General features: G+C 42.2%; 1 protein-coding gene across 3 annotated transcripts in view; it reads left to right on the top strand.

Annotated features, from left to right (window-relative positions):
* GRIA1 (glutamate ionotropic receptor AMPA type subunit 1) overlaps positions 1-15,244 on the top strand; it is a gene marked incomplete at both ends in the record, with an annotated part of 120,543 nt that overhangs the window by 68,418 nt on the left and 36,881 nt on the right. For 2 of the 3 annotated variants that reach the window (XM_082771450.1, XM_082771451.1), the window contains 4 exons: positions 7,741-7,902; positions 9,067-9,234; positions 12,770-12,874; positions 15,021-15,131. In XM_082771450.1, the coding sequence (XP_082627576.1) occupies positions 7,741-7,902; positions 9,067-9,234; positions 12,770-12,874; positions 15,021-15,131 (546 nt within the window). The remainder of the gene's footprint in view (positions 1-7,740; positions 7,903-9,066; positions 9,235-12,769; positions 12,875-15,020; positions 15,132-15,244) is intronic. The other variant, XM_082771452.1, reaches the window with a different exon arrangement.

Below are 15,244 nucleotides of genomic sequence, written 5' to 3'. Positions count from 1 at the left end.
ACCCCTTTGATATTTATTTATTTGTTTGTTTGTTTTTCTCCTGAAAATAAGGCATGCAGCATGTGCGTAACCTGCAATGTGTGCTGCAGCTATGTGGGGAGGGTCTGCTGTGCCCATGATGCGGAGCACAAAGATGCACTGGTGGCACCGGCCGGTGTTGATGACTGTTGCCTGCACCGAGCCCCTGATTCAGCTTGCCTGTAGCTAAAATGTTGTGATTTTCAGCCACTCATCTGCTTGAGGGCTGCCGTGGTTATTTGAATCACCTTCAGGTATTAACATGTTCTCCTGCCCCCTGACGTCCTGCTGGCAGAAGGGACAAGTGAGGTCAGCAGTAGTCAGGGCTGCGTCAGTAACTGGTCTGAAACTGCTTCGTGGGAGTTTCTGGAAGGATGTGTACAGCACTGGCTTCTTGGCCTGGTAGGATCTCAGGATGCCTGATCTGGCAAAACTGCTATTCTCATGTTGGAAAGAGATGTCCTAAGTTATTTTGGGGTTTCTAAAATTATGCCAGTTAGACCTTTCCAATCTGAGAGTTTGGTGCATGTGGGCTCATGAGAAAACTTGGCTTTCCAGGCAGAGAAGGACAATAAAATGTACCAGTGGAATTTCTGAGGCCTGCATTTCACTTCCAAACAGCTTTTCTGTCCCAATTTGAAGATTATCAAGTACAAGGAACTCTTGTAACATTATCTCATCTGAATTATTGATAGTAAAAGGCACAAGAGTGCCCTGAATTAATTTTTGTTTGAATTAGAGTGTCTCATGTAAAAGAAAATCATCTCGTTTTGATATAAATATTGCCCACAGAGGAGAATTTGAGCTGCAGCCTTTGGAAGGACTTTTTTGCAGTAGCTAATGAGGGCTCAAATGCATGTGTGACTTACAGTGGCTTAAAAAAATCACTGAGCATCATGTAAGTAAATATTAAATCACAGCCTTTGGAAGAAAATATGTGTTTGCTTAAATCACAACAAAAGGGTGTTAAACTAACAGGTTTCCTCTCCCATTTCCTAATCCATTACCCCAGCTCAATTGGCAAGGGGTGACGTGTAAATCCATAACAGCTTCCTCATAGTGACTTCATCACTGCTTATTTCTAGTCTGAACTTGCCAAGCCTCAGGTTCCTCCATCAGATTTATGCTTGTTTGCTAGACTAGATACTCAATTACTGAAGTTTTGGTCCTTGTAAACTGTGATCAGGTCACCCCTTTATCATATCTTTGATTGAAGTCCTGGCATCTGTCACTACACGGCATGTTTCCCAAACCTTTAAATCAGTTGCTGCTCTGAAAGCTCCCTGAAGCACACACATCTGCCTAAAGTGTCTGCCCCTCTGCCTGTGCTGAGCTCTCCAACAAGGTCTGTAGAGTCACTTATATTCAGAATGCGTTGCAGCAGTCGGATAGAGATGATGCAAATAATAATGACACACAGAAAACCCTGTGCCTGCAGTACTATGCAAAAAAAAATGTTGCTGGTCATCTCCAGCCCTGTGTCCCTGAAGTTTGAATCCTCACCTGGTTTGCTTTGTGCTGATAGACCAGGAAAGACAGACTCATCCAGCTGCAGGACAGGAACCAGGAACCTTGTCTGACTGTTCCCCAGCCTCCTGTTGTTCTTTTTCCTCCTTCGCTTACCTCTGTGTTACAGTGAGAACTCACATGTTTTGCTGCCACAATAAGATCTGACATATTAATAATTCTGCAGAAGAGAAGAAGGCCTCTCCTGTTGGAAGGCATGCTGGACTGAGACTGGAGCAGATGGGCCCTTTTTTGACATACCCCCCCGTATTAATACAAAGTGATGGGAGCGAGGAATGATGCTTTGCTGGAGAAGTCAAGCTTGAAGATAATTTAGTTTATTACAGATGCTCCGTCTGGAAATACTCAGCTTCCTGCTCCCTGCAGAAGGATGCTGGCATACCTTGGAATGACAGGAGCCACTTTGCATTCACTCCGTGGACACACAGCCATTCAGAAGCAATTGTTTTGTTTTTGCAATGTTTCTTGTAATCACAAAATCTGGTAGAGGGAGACAGTCTGGCATTGTGGACCATACAGGGAGCGCATCTAATCAGAGCTGGGCCAGTTCCCTGATGCTCCCATGGGTTTGTAGGTGAGCTTGGGTGAATTGCTTAAACACTTCTTGCTTAAAAAGGGATATATCAGTGTAGGATTCAACTTCATAAAATAAAGGAGGAAAAATAGTCTCCAGTCTCTTCATCCCAGATGGAAAGGGACTGAGAAAACTTGAGCACACTTGTACCTGGGGTGATGGGGCTGGTTTAGGTTCAGCCATCAAGCCTTCTCCAGACAATTCACAAGAGAGGGACATTTTCCGTCTCCTATTTGGAGATGAACATTGCTGTTTCAGAGGACCTGGAGGGCGCAGAAGATGCAAAGGGAAGAAAGCAAATAACAGTGTTTTTCAGCAATTTAGCAGTCCTTAGACTCTCCAGTGTCCCTTCTGTCGGAAACAGCCAAAACTTGCAACAGCAGCACGGAGACTTTAAGCTGGGCTGTGTGGGGCTATGGGAGATGTGCAAGAACCAGCTGCTGAATGCCCCCAGCTCAGCCCTCAATGCCCCTCACCACAGCTTCAACAGCCCCACTGCACTGCAGGAGGCACCGTGGAGTGGAAAATCAATTAGTACCAATACTCTGAAATTCAGAGAGCGTTGGGAAGGGAGCTGCCTGTTGGTGTCAGGACAAAGTGGGTATGGAGGAGAAGTGCTCTCTCATGGCTTGTTGCAAATAAGCAGGGAAGAGAAGACTGCTGCTACCTACCACATTCCCAGGGGCTGAGCAGGCTGGTGTCCCATCCATCTGACGTGTGACCTTATATCCTCATCAAGAGCAATGGCACTGGCGTTCTCTGTGTGGGAAGAGGTGGCAGAGGTTTAGGATGCTGCTGCAGTGAAACGAGAGGGAGAGGTGGGACGTGAAGGGAAATAAGCAGAGCTGGCAGGCTTGAGGGTCGTGCACACAGGAGGGAGGTTTCCCTCTGCCACCTGACAGCAGTCTGCACTGCCTGCTCGGTGACTTGGCTCCTAGTGATGCTCAGGGTATAAATAAGGAGGTAGCTCATTGCTGGGGACTTTCTTTCCCAGGCAGATCCTTCCTGGACCAGTTAATCAAGATGGATTCATGAGGCCCATTTCAAGTCATCAGTCTTCCTGCATTATGCATTTCCTTTGATGACTGAGCTCACAAGCAGTGGAGAGGAATATAAATGTGTGACTTGCTGACACCTCTCCCTGGAACCAAGGCAGCGAATGGGACAGTAAAACAACCTTTGGCTGAAAAATTGTTTCAGTTTAAGCACAGCATAAAGAACAGATGAAGCAAGGAAAACAAAATGAGGAAAGAATCCTTCCCAGTGCTGTTCGGCTTTCTATTTGAAGGCATCTAGGTCTTTACCAGATGCCCATGCTATTTACTAACAGCAGGACTTCTCCATGTGATTGCTTTGCAATGTTCATTAATGGAGAGAGAACAGCCCATGGTACGGGCTAAAGAGCAGGTTGCCTCCTTTGAACCGAGCCTGGCTGTTGCTTGAACTGTGCTGCAGATGCTGTGAGTCAGAGCAGGCATGGAGGAGGGAGGCTGTCTCAGCCCATCAGCACGGATGGGTCCAGATTTTTGTAGTTTATTGTCAGCCTGCTAATTTGATGGCATTCAGAGAAAGCCAGGCACTTTCCCAGCATACACAGGCAGGGGGTTGTGCTTTCTGCTTTGCCGAGATTATTTTGCAAAGTGAACTTAAATAAAAGGGACAGCTAATCCTGCTGTAGGGCAGGGGCTGGGCTGGCTGCCACAGTGTCCCTGCCAGCATGGCTTTGATGGGTCCCAGAGAGAACTGTGCCTGCAGAAGTGTTGTTTCCCTCCAAGTACCTGTGTCCTGGGCAGTGCCTGGGACCAGGGGGGCTTTGCATCACTTCTGGGTCCCGTTGTGTCTGCTTGCCCGGGGTGCAGGCATGGCACAGGGCTGGGGCATGGGCTCCTGCATTCCTCCTCTTCCTCCCCAGGGGACCAGCAGTGCTGAGTAAGGAGGTGAGACCAGACACCTGAGTGTCCAACAGATAAATCCCAAACAGCCAAGGTCTAAAGCTCCTGAAGAAATTCACATAGCATCAAATTCCAGAGGCTCCACTTGTTTTCCTGTACAGCCTGCTGCATTCCAGACGTGGCTGCAAAGAGAGCTTTTTGCAGTATTCACTGGTAATTTTTTGAAAAGGGTTTGGCCGTTGAGATCCCATGGAGAACCTCATTCCAGCCCTTTTCACTCCTTGCTGTATTTGATTTGATGGCAAAGGGAAGCATTTCTTTGCTGATTCTGTTCCAAATTGGTTGATACAAAGCACATTGCTGCAAGCACGTCTGCTGCTGCCCCACAGCAGTGGGTTGCAGTCAATCCTTAGTCACTTACTGATGTCAGACAGGCTTTCCAAGGTAAAGGAACACTCATTCATTTTATACCTTCTATCTCTTCGTACTTCCTGGTAGTGTGAGGCTTTGCATTATTAATATCTGTGATGCCATGTCCAGGACTGAAGCACAGAGGGCACCCACCCAAGGGTGCAGTCAGGCTGCATGCAGGCACGGGCACCTAGCTGGCAGTGGGGAGCTGCTGCAGATTCCCCTGAATTCTTCCTGTAGTGTCCTCACATGGAGCTGCACTATATAAAACTTTAATATTAAGGATGACAGGTTGTATTTATTGCTTAGGTAGAGTCTCTGTGCTCTGCGCAGTCCACTAACAGTAAGATATCTGGTGATCAGATACCGCAGTGGGTTAAACGATCGTGTCCCAAGTGGGACAGCTGCTCTGCTCGTCTCCATCCCCTACCTTCTGTGGACTAAAGGTTAGCCTGGATAATTGGGTTGGTTTGTTTGTTTGGTTTTAGTTTGTGTTTTCCAAGTATGGTCAATTGAAAACCAAATAAAAGGTCCCTTCTTTGCAACAGGTGGCTGCCTTTAGTACAAGATGTCAGATGACTGATGACTTCTTTGCTTGCAAATATTTTGATTTGTCTGTTCTAATTGTTCTTACAAGCACTGACTGGTCTTCCAGAAAGAAGACAGATAAGAGTATTTAATTCCTGAAGCCACTTCACCAGTAAAAACCTTTTCAAGAGTCAATTTGTAAAAAAAAATGATATATTCTTGTTTGTATGTGAGCCAGAAAGAATTCACCTCCTCTGGGAATTGTTTTCTAAGATATCTGACCTCTGGTATTCCCCAGTTCATTCTTTGTCACATCACCCAGACCTGCTCTGAGCAAATTTCAGTGGTGCAGTAATTAAAATTACTTTGTAATTAGTACAAGGTCCTGTACTGACCTTGTACTGGGGCATGTGGAGGAAGGATAACAGGTGAAAGTAGTTATTTAAGCAGTTAATAACAGTCAAAATGTAAGGACATACCCAAGGTTAATGACATCCTCTATGGTTCCAACTGTCTTAAACAAATGGAAAATCTTCAGATTTCTCCATACTTTAAAAAATAAAAATAAAAATAAACCACTGGAGAAAAAAAAAAATAGTATAAAATTAGTATAGTCTTCAGGAAGAAATTGTTCCTGTTATCTATTCAGATTATTTTTAAGCTTTGTATAAAACAAATCCCAATGAATACTGTTAAATATTTTCTTCACTTTCAGGATGGTTTGGTTTGAATGAAAGACGGTGTTTTCAACCACTGCTGTCTAGTCTCTGGTGTCACAGTCTTTTTTGAATTTTCCTATTTAAAAATGCTTCTTGCAGGGGTTAAGGACACCAGACACCTTACACTCTGTTGTGAACTTGGACCTTTCTTTGTGCCTTTGTAGGCCTTCCAAGGAGGAGCTGGTGGCACAAACTTCAAGTTGCTGTGTGGTAGTTTCTTTTGACAGATCTTTTTCCCCTGAGTACCTCCCAGGAGCAAAATGTCAGTGTAATTTGGTCCTAGCCATGAATAACCAGTTGGCAACCTGTGAGGTCCCTCTTACTGAACCTTAGGAGCTCTGCGTGTCAAAAACCACTTGGCCTGAAATGCATTAAGATGTCAGAGACAATTACCATGCTGCATTTCCTATTCATTAATCACAGCTCTGGCTTTCTGAAACCCCTACGCTAGCAATTACAAACAAGATTGATGTAGGTTAAACCAGCATTCTGAGGAATATGTACTCACAAAACATCACTGTTTTTTGTTTTTTGTTTTTTGTTTTTTTTTTAACCTAAATCACTGCACTTTGAAGCTAAACAAATCATCTATTTAGAGCATCTGTACAACCCCATCCAATCCTCAGCCTGTAAGTGGATGTTAAATTGCTTACAAAAAGCCGGAAGAAAAAGTGTGAGTCTTTAAAGGCATTTTTGAGTCACTTATGACTCTCTCAGTCTGACGCTGATGTAAGAGAGCAATTTAGGCTTTTCCTTGCAAGCTGTCTTTTCCCACAACAGGTTTCTATCTAACGGCTTGATCCTGACCTTGGAAGTTAATGAGCTAATTAGCTCCCCCAGCCTATGCACAGGGAGCACCATTTTGGGAACCTGACCAGGGTCTCGTGGGAGTGATGTGCCCTGGCTTTTTTAACTCACACCATCATCATATATTTGAGAGAAAATAGGGAGAGGAGCTCAGTGGTAGGTTGAAAGGAGAACACACACCAGCAGCCGGCAATGGAGGGGGAAGGCAGAGCCTGAACAAACTCTTCTGTTGCCCAGATGATTGCATTGTGCATGATTCTCTAATTCATTTTCCTGCATGCATTGTGGTTTTTAATGGTACCAGGGAAAATAATTGACTGCATCTCCTATGCCTGTATTTCAAAAGAAAAACGCACCGGACTCCACCTCTCCCACACACAGCAGCCCAAGCCCGAGGACCAAGCCTCTGGTCTTGCACCTCCTTTGGTCAAAGGAGCACAACAAATAGTTTTGAATAGCAGCAGTGCTGAAGAGATGGGATCAAAGCTGGGAGGCCACAAAATGTCCTTTTCTCCTTACTGCTTGCAGTGTCTCTAATTGTTTTTTTGCCTCTGTCTCAGTGGGAATGACTAATTCAATAACACCACCTCAAAGTGTGTGTATTTGCACATTTGTTTTCATCACTTCCAGTTGGGCAAGAGGTAGGGGAGGACAATAAGGAAACCAAAGAAATATATTTCATTAATCTGAACACAACAAATAAATAAATAGAAAAGACTTCTCCCAAAGTAGTGAATTCTACAACCTGTCTTTTCTAACAGATGGGCTCCTTTAGAGGCTAGCTGACCACTCACTTCTTGATTTGCTTAAAGTTCATTGACCAGGATTTGTTTTTCCCTACAAACTGTGACTTGGCAAGAAGTAGCCTCTCTAGTAGTGACAGTGCTCAAATATTAGGGTTGGGTGAATAATTCTTTCTCACAAATGCCAAGAATTTCTTATCTTCATCCTAGCATTATTTGGAATTTATTTTTCTATTATTTTGCTATCATTCTTGCAAACGACCTGGTATTGATATGACTATTTGTTTCCCTGAATGGAAGCTGCAGGATATTCCCAGGTCAGAGCCCCTCTGTTGCCCATGTGAAAGGCAAGTTCACCCTGTGGTCGGGGAGTGGAGCCTCTCTTAGAATTGGGCCCTACTTTGCAGAGGGAAGAGGTTTTTTCTATGCTGGCTGACAAATTCTTAGGTAGATAGGTTTCATGTTATCCACCCAAAAATGTGTTCATCTGATGAGTGTCTCCTGTTTCTCTCCTGTACCAGGGATTTATGGATATTGATCTGACAAAATTCAAGGAGAGTGGAGCCAATGTAACTGGATTCCAGTTGGTGAATTACACGGATGCTGTTCCTGCCAGGATCATGCAGCAGTGGAGGAATAATGATGCCAGGGAGCATCCTCGTGTGGACTGGAAGAGACCAAAGGCAAGTAATAAAGAAAACCATTTAAGCTAGGGTCCTTCTGGCCCAGTTCAAGTTACTCTCACCTCTTCATGATCACACTGAGCTCTTTAATCTCGCTCTGAAAACCTGTCACTTAATGTAATTATGAACGTTATCTGTTCTAGGTGCCTCAGCATTGTCTAAATGTTACTAGGCAGTAGCTGCTGCCTGCTCAGTGCACAAGTTAGTGTCTTCACTCAGTCTTTTTGCTTTTATCTTTCTCAAAGCTGAGGACTAAACATCTCATTATGTTCAGGATGGAAAAAAATAAAATCCTTATTAACTCCTTAAGCACTGACTTAACCACTTGATAGATATCCAGTGATAATAAAGCCCTTCCAGATGTTGTTTCTGAACATTTCAAATCGGAACGTACAATAGAGGGCAAGTAAATTTTAATTCCTAATACAGAACAGAAGAGACTGAAGCTGTCAAGGGGCAGGGGGGGAGTTGTGATTTTGTGTGTTTTTGTTTTTGTTTTTTTCTATCTGACATTTGGAAACAAATACACTTGTGGCAAACACTTCACAATAGAAATGTCAACTTTGGAAATATTTTAAGAAAGCTGAAGACAAATAAATCAGTAGGTGATCACATGAAAATGAATTAACTTCAATGGTTTCTGTTCATACCAGAGTTTTACTTGTTTCTGTACAAGTTTCTGCTTGAATAAGCTCATTCTTTGCAGACTTTTTGCACATTGGAGTTTTCTGTCCTCCATCCATGACCAGAAGGAGTGACTTGTTACTTGGTTTAGCAGATCTGATAGTCTTGCATTCACACAGTATAATGTATTCCTTAGAAGTTCATGTCAATGATTCTAATTAAACAGAAAGACTTGGGTAACAGGTGAATGGCTTTTAAGGCAGAGTCCTCTTCAGGGAGAGCAATCTGAAAGCAATTGGGCTAGAAGGGCAAAAGGTAAATTAGGAGCTTCTGCTTCTCTTTCCTGTCCTCTATGAGGGAAGGCATCAACTTTTGCAAGTCACCAAGACAGCAGTGATTACAGGGTTCAACAGGCTGCTGAACTTCAGAGATGGGAGGGTGAAAACAGAAAAAATAATCTGAAAAGCTGCCAAACCACTGTAACACACCTGAGATCAACTAAGCCTAACTGACAATGGGCAACTCTTTTTCTCTTTCTAGTACACATCGGCCCTTACATACGATGGGGTCCGGGTGATGGCCGAGGCATTTCAGAACCTGCGGAGGCAACGGATTGACATCTCCCGTCGCGGCAATGCCGGGGACTGCCTTGCCAACCCCGCCGTGCCCTGGGGACAGGGCATCGACATCCAGAGAGCGCTGCAGCAGGTTTGCAACCCAACTGATGCGTGTGCTGTGGGGACAGTCATAATTGCTTATGGGTGAGGGAAGAGGGGCAAGTAGCAGCAGAAATGCTTAAACAACTTACTTAGACTGAAAAACTGATCCTTCCACGTAGGATCCAGGTCTTCTAAACAGTTCAGGGTTCAGCCCATCAAACTGATTTTCCTGCTGTTCTGTGATGGAAAAGCCAAAATATTATCCCATCAGGTCATGGGTCCCTATTTTTATCTCCCATTTTACAAAAGAGAGACCAGAACAGGCCACATTTTCTGAAGCTCCTTCAACTCTCTGTGAACTCTCTTTTAGTTCCAGATTGCTAATGAATTTTGAAACACTGTGAATTTTGCCTTATATGTTGTCTGACTACAAAATGTTCTTAGAGCCCAGATTATAGCTTGGTTCATACTGTGACAGTTGGTAAAAGTCTTAATAACAGTCATTAAGAAAGTTTATTCCTTAATAATCTGAAAATCTTGCTTTTTCATCCCGCATAAATACCTAGATATTTGAATTAAAAAAAAAAAAAAACAAACAAAAAAAAAACAAACAAAAAAAAAACATTAAATGTAGAGCAAGAGAAAAAAGTAATAAACTCTTCTGAAAGACTTAGAAAGGTAGAACATTTCGAAATTTCATTAAATTTCAAGACTAACCTTTGTTTCTAGCAATTTTTTTTCAGCTACATTCTCAACTTTCTACTCATAGTTTGTGCTACATTTGTGTCAAAAATAGATGGATTCCATGCAAATACTGCTAGCTCAGTATTATCCAAATATAGCTTATCCAATCTTCTTTTCTTAACCATGAAGAAAGCAAGAACAAAATTAATTTGGTTAATTTGCATCATATATACATTTTCCCAGATATTTTGTTTTGATTTAGTTTTGGTGTACTGGTAAACAAAAATCCCTCTAAACCCAAATCTATTTGATTTGATTGCTAGTATTTGATTTATTCCCAAGCCTGTCATTGACTTTCTGTATGACCTTGGGCAAATCACTGTCATAGCTTCTCCAAATTCTTATAATAAAATCAGCCTCCTTGATGCATTAGGGAGATCGGTTACCTAATAAACATGAAATACTTGGAAGACATCTGATGAGCAATGGGCTCTCAAGCATTTTCCTTTATTGAATTTATGAGAATAGGATATCAAAATTAGTCTTGGCTAGAAAATACAATTTTGTGTGTGTGCTTGAAAATCTCCTCTGAAGTTTCTTCATCTCTTCATTCAATCAATGTCAAAACTCTTAATTTTTCAACTGTGGTGATTTTGAGCAAAGAACATGAACAGAGATTTCCCAACATTGTTTCTTTACCATTGAAAAATTATAATTTTCCAAAAGTTTGACCAGTTTAGTTGTGATGGTCAAAATAAAAGGTTATGAAACATTCAGTGAAGGAAGAAATCTCCAAGGGAAATTTTAAGTATGAATTTAATAATCATCCAGCATTTAATGCTGTAGCAATAACTCCATTATAGAAAGAGGTAAATGGAAAGAACTTATGATTAGATTGAAGGTTTGAATTATCCTTTCTGTAAAGACTCACAATTACAGCAATTCTTACTGATATTCACAGTGTTCTTTCTCTTCACCTTCCATTTTCTAATGCCTAAAACATTATGCTCTTTTTAAAAGAAAAAAGTTTCTCTACTTATTTCTACTCAAATGCCTTGAATAAGCTCTTGAATTGCCTCATTCTTGTTTAGTGTAGGAAGGAGTCATGGATGGCAGGACCAAAAATAAAAAGCAATTTGAAACATTCTGCAATTTTCAAATACAGAAATCTAACACATTTTAGCAAAAGGTATGCTTTTATTAACAGGAAATAAGACTTTTTTTTTTTTTTTTTTTCAGGAAATGCTCACAGAATATTACTTTAAGCCAATACATTGAGTTTGCAGTTATACTTTGAAAAGACTGAGGTCCCAGTTGTACTTCAGCAAGATTAACAAAAATATCTGTGAAAAATTATCATAATGTTTTTTAATAACCAAGTCTAGCAAGCGGGTCAGTGGTCCCTAAATGCTGCCTAGCCCCATAGACCAGAGGTCACTGCAGCATCCTTCTCTTCTAGCTCTCCAAGCAGAGAACCACATGCCCATGTCTTATACACAAATGTGTTTACATTCTCAATGTCTCCAGTTGATTTTACTGGTACTTAGAAGTGTTGAAATCATTCCTCACTGTATTTTGTAATGATTCAGGGGGCAGAGTATTTTCGCTGTACGAAAAGAGAAGAAATCTTTGCATTAATGACAAACAGCTACATCTAGCTAAAGACAGAACAGTTTTAGTCAGTAAAGCAAGGTAAAAAAGGAGCCCTGAGAGGGGTCTTAGGATGCTAAATGACAGAAAAGAGATCCCTTTTGCAGTCTCAGTGTTACACAGATACCACAGGATTAAGATTTCATTCCTACAGACAGAAGGAATTGCCGTTAGTACCTCTGCCTTTTACTGCATATCCAACCACAAAGCATGAGCTCTGGCCTGAGCTTCAGGCATGGGAGTGTTGAAGACAACAGTGTTTTTCCAGCACAGCCATCTTTTATGGGCATGTTGTTTCCTGTGAGGAGGGAAAAGCATGTTTCTCTAAATGTCATCAAGTATACCTCTTGACTTGAAGCGGCTTCAGAAAATACTGGCAGATGTTCATTTTCATGACAAACCTTTGTGCTAATAGCTGAAAAACAAACACAGTTTAAGCAGATTAGCAGCTGCTTTTCTCCATAGTGATATATCCTCATTTCTTCACCATCGGTCTTTATTCTGATGCTCTCAAGGCACTTTAAAAGGCAGCCAAATACCTGTTCCCATTTTACATACTGTAAGCTTTCAATTGCAGAGGTTACAGATTTGTCCAAAGCTAGTGAAAAGGCTGAGAACAAACCTTTCATTCCCACTCCAGTGGTGTGAGTACTCCTCCACGTGGCCTCTGTAGAGAGGCAAGCTCACACTCCTTTTCCCATACTCCTGCTCTTTTGCAAAAAGTCAGATACCCACACTGAGAGGAAAAATTACGGAAGGGGGATGTGATGCCTGAGCAATGCTCTTCAGCTTGGCAGTGTCATCAGCAGAGATTTATGATTCAAAGCTTCCTATGCAAATCTCATGTACAATACTGAATTGTTAGGTTTTATTAGGCTGACGTAGCATTTGCTTGTTAACTGATAGACTCTTCTCTATTAAAAAGCAGCAGCTAGGAACTATGTCCACTGTTTCATATTTCCTGCAAATGCAATTCCTGGTTTGGACTGACAAGTTTTTTTCCCAAGTCCTGATTCCTGGTTAGATTTAGATGACACAAACAAACAGAAAACCTAAGGAGTTCAGAGCTGATTTAGCTCACTGTCACATCCCAAAAGATGATGGGCTCGCACACGTGATCTAGCTCTTATGCAGGAATCTGAGGGATGTGGCAGCATTGTCCATCCTTCCTCCCCTTGTTTCTTGCTGCTGCTGAACCGCCACCCTGTGGGATGCTGACCGATTTGCTCTCTCATATTTACATCTTTAAGGTCCGTTTCGAAGGACTGTCCGGCAACGTTCAGTTTAATGAGAAGGGACGCAGGACCAACTACACCCTCCATGTGATTGAGATGAAACACGATGGGATCAGAAAGGTAACGGAGAAAGAGACTTCAGATCCTGTGTCAGGCACCAGCCTTCTGTTCAAGTTATGGTGTGGTTAGGTCTCAACAGACACTTCTGCTCGTGAAGCTTGCATGTAGAGTCACCATGAGTGCATTCTTAGCTCTCTGCATGAGGAAAGCCAAGCACAAGGGGGAACTCATGGTGTATTACTGAAAAATACAACATATGGAAGGGGTTATCAAGAGTAAGAAGGGCATCTTAGCTGTGGAGCAGGGATTTCCAGGAAAGGAAAGCTTGGCCCACTCAGTCTTGCTATTGGCAGGGCACGTTGGCTCAGGCCCAGCTACACGACTGTCTGTTTTCAGTCTCCCGGTTTTCTTTTCCAAGGAGTGAGCCAAGACAGAGCTAGGCAGAACCTGTCTGCCCTAAGCAGTGCAGGGAAACCCTTTATTTTGACCTAATTCTGCTCTCCTTAAAGTGGCAAGATGTTTACCTCTATGTCCTGATTGCTCCACAGACTTTTCTGCTGTTCTGGGGTCTTGGTCCCTTTCTATATCAGACACTGAAAAAATTTACTTTTTTTCAGGGGCACCAAGCCCTTGAAACACTGATGCTTTTGGCGATGTGACTTCAAGCACTTTTGTCCCACTTTACAAATTATCTATCTGAAGAACAGTGTTATTCCATGGATAAAGGAGAGCTGCTAAATAATTTGGAATGGAACATTCACTAGAATCCCTCTGCACTGGAATCCCTCCACCAACCCCCCCAAAAAATACTTGTTTAAAACTAGGAAAAACTATAAATAGTGATAGTCCTACATTTACAGTCCCCCCCATTCACGCTTACACCTGAGAGTAGCCAATGACTACCACAGTCAAGCACAAATCAGCAATGTCATGTAAAAAAAATTCAAATTCACCATTAAGAAATAAAATAAAACATTTTGAAGACATGCAAAGTGATCTTTCTCCTCTACTTTGTATTCATAAGAGGACAAATGTAGTATTATGTCCAGTATTGGGCTCTGAACTCCAGAAAAAATGATGGCAGTCCAGAGAGAATCTAGAGGAGAAGAAATAAAATGGTTAAATGTCTTGATTTTGCTCTGTATTTAGTGACAGAAATAGTATTTGTTTAGAAGACACGTACATGACTGCCAGGATGCACACTGTGTCTTAGATCCACCAGGTTAAAAGTGCAAAACAAACATACATGTCTGCACTTATGTTGCCCCAGGGAAGAGCTTTGGAAGCTCTTTCCTCGCATGCCTTTCCTTTTCTCTGTGCAGCAAAGAGAGACGAGAAGCCTGTGTAGATTTTTTCTCCTCCTCCGTAGTTATGATCCCTAATCTGCCATCAGCAGGCTCCTGGTCATACCCTGTGTTCATATCTTTTCCTGTTTAGTAGGATAAGAAATTCCTTTCACTTGACCAAAGCTCAGGAAACTTCATACACACATGAGGTGATGGAAGACCTCTTACAAAATCAAGCCCTCGGAGAGAATAACCTTAACAACAATCTTCCCATTGATATTCGATGGCATTCGGCTTTACCTGCAGGCAGTGATAGATCAGCCCAAATCCGTAATTATTAATAATCACAGTTTAACATGCAGATTCTTCCTATGACAACCGTTACATTTTTATTCGTAATCCCAAACCTTCTGGCATTGTCTAGGATTATTTTTTTGTTGTTGTTTAGTTTTGTTCTTTCCTCTTAGTATCGTGTGTTCATACAGGAACAGTCCTATGTTCATACAGGCTTTCAGCAGCATGATGGCATTTTATCACCTTGTCATATCTGGACAGGCAGCAGGCACATCCACCATTAGAAAATTTTTAAGAAGTCACACAGGAGAAATGTGACCTCTTGAAGTAGGGGTAGAGCAGGGAATAGTAATAATCCCCTACTACTCTGTGCCATTTATTTTTATGTGTTTACAAGCACCCTGCTACCGTAGCATATCGTGTACGTTATTCTCAGGCTGTAGGCATGGTGGGACAGAAGAAATCCTGGTTCTCCCTGCAAAAGAGATTAAGAATAAGGAGAAGATATCTCTGGCTGGGTATGAACTTGCAGAGAGAAAGGCCCCTGCTTGAATGATCCTGTTAATATATCTTGGTTAATATTACAAGGAGATACCAATGAGATATCCTGGTTTTGTCTTTGGCAGATTGGCTATTGGAATGAAGATGAAAAGTTAGTTCCAGCAGCCATAGATACTCAAACCGGCAATGAGTCCACGAGCCTCCAGAACAGGACGTACATAGTCACAACTATCCTAGTAAGTGCTGCGACTTCTAGCCCATCTCCCCCTCTCCCTCATCTCCCTGATGTGCTGACTCCCTCTTCTCCCTCGTGTGCCTTCCTTTGTACTGTATCATTTTTATAATAGCA

Source organism: Aythya marila, assembly GCF_965140915.1.
Source record: "Aythya marila genome assembly, chromosome: 14".
NCBI lineage: Eukaryota > Metazoa > Chordata > Aves > Anseriformes > Anatidae > Aythya > Aythya marila.
Note: the sequence above shows the minus strand (reverse complement) of the source record. Positions and strands in the feature narration are given on the sequence as shown.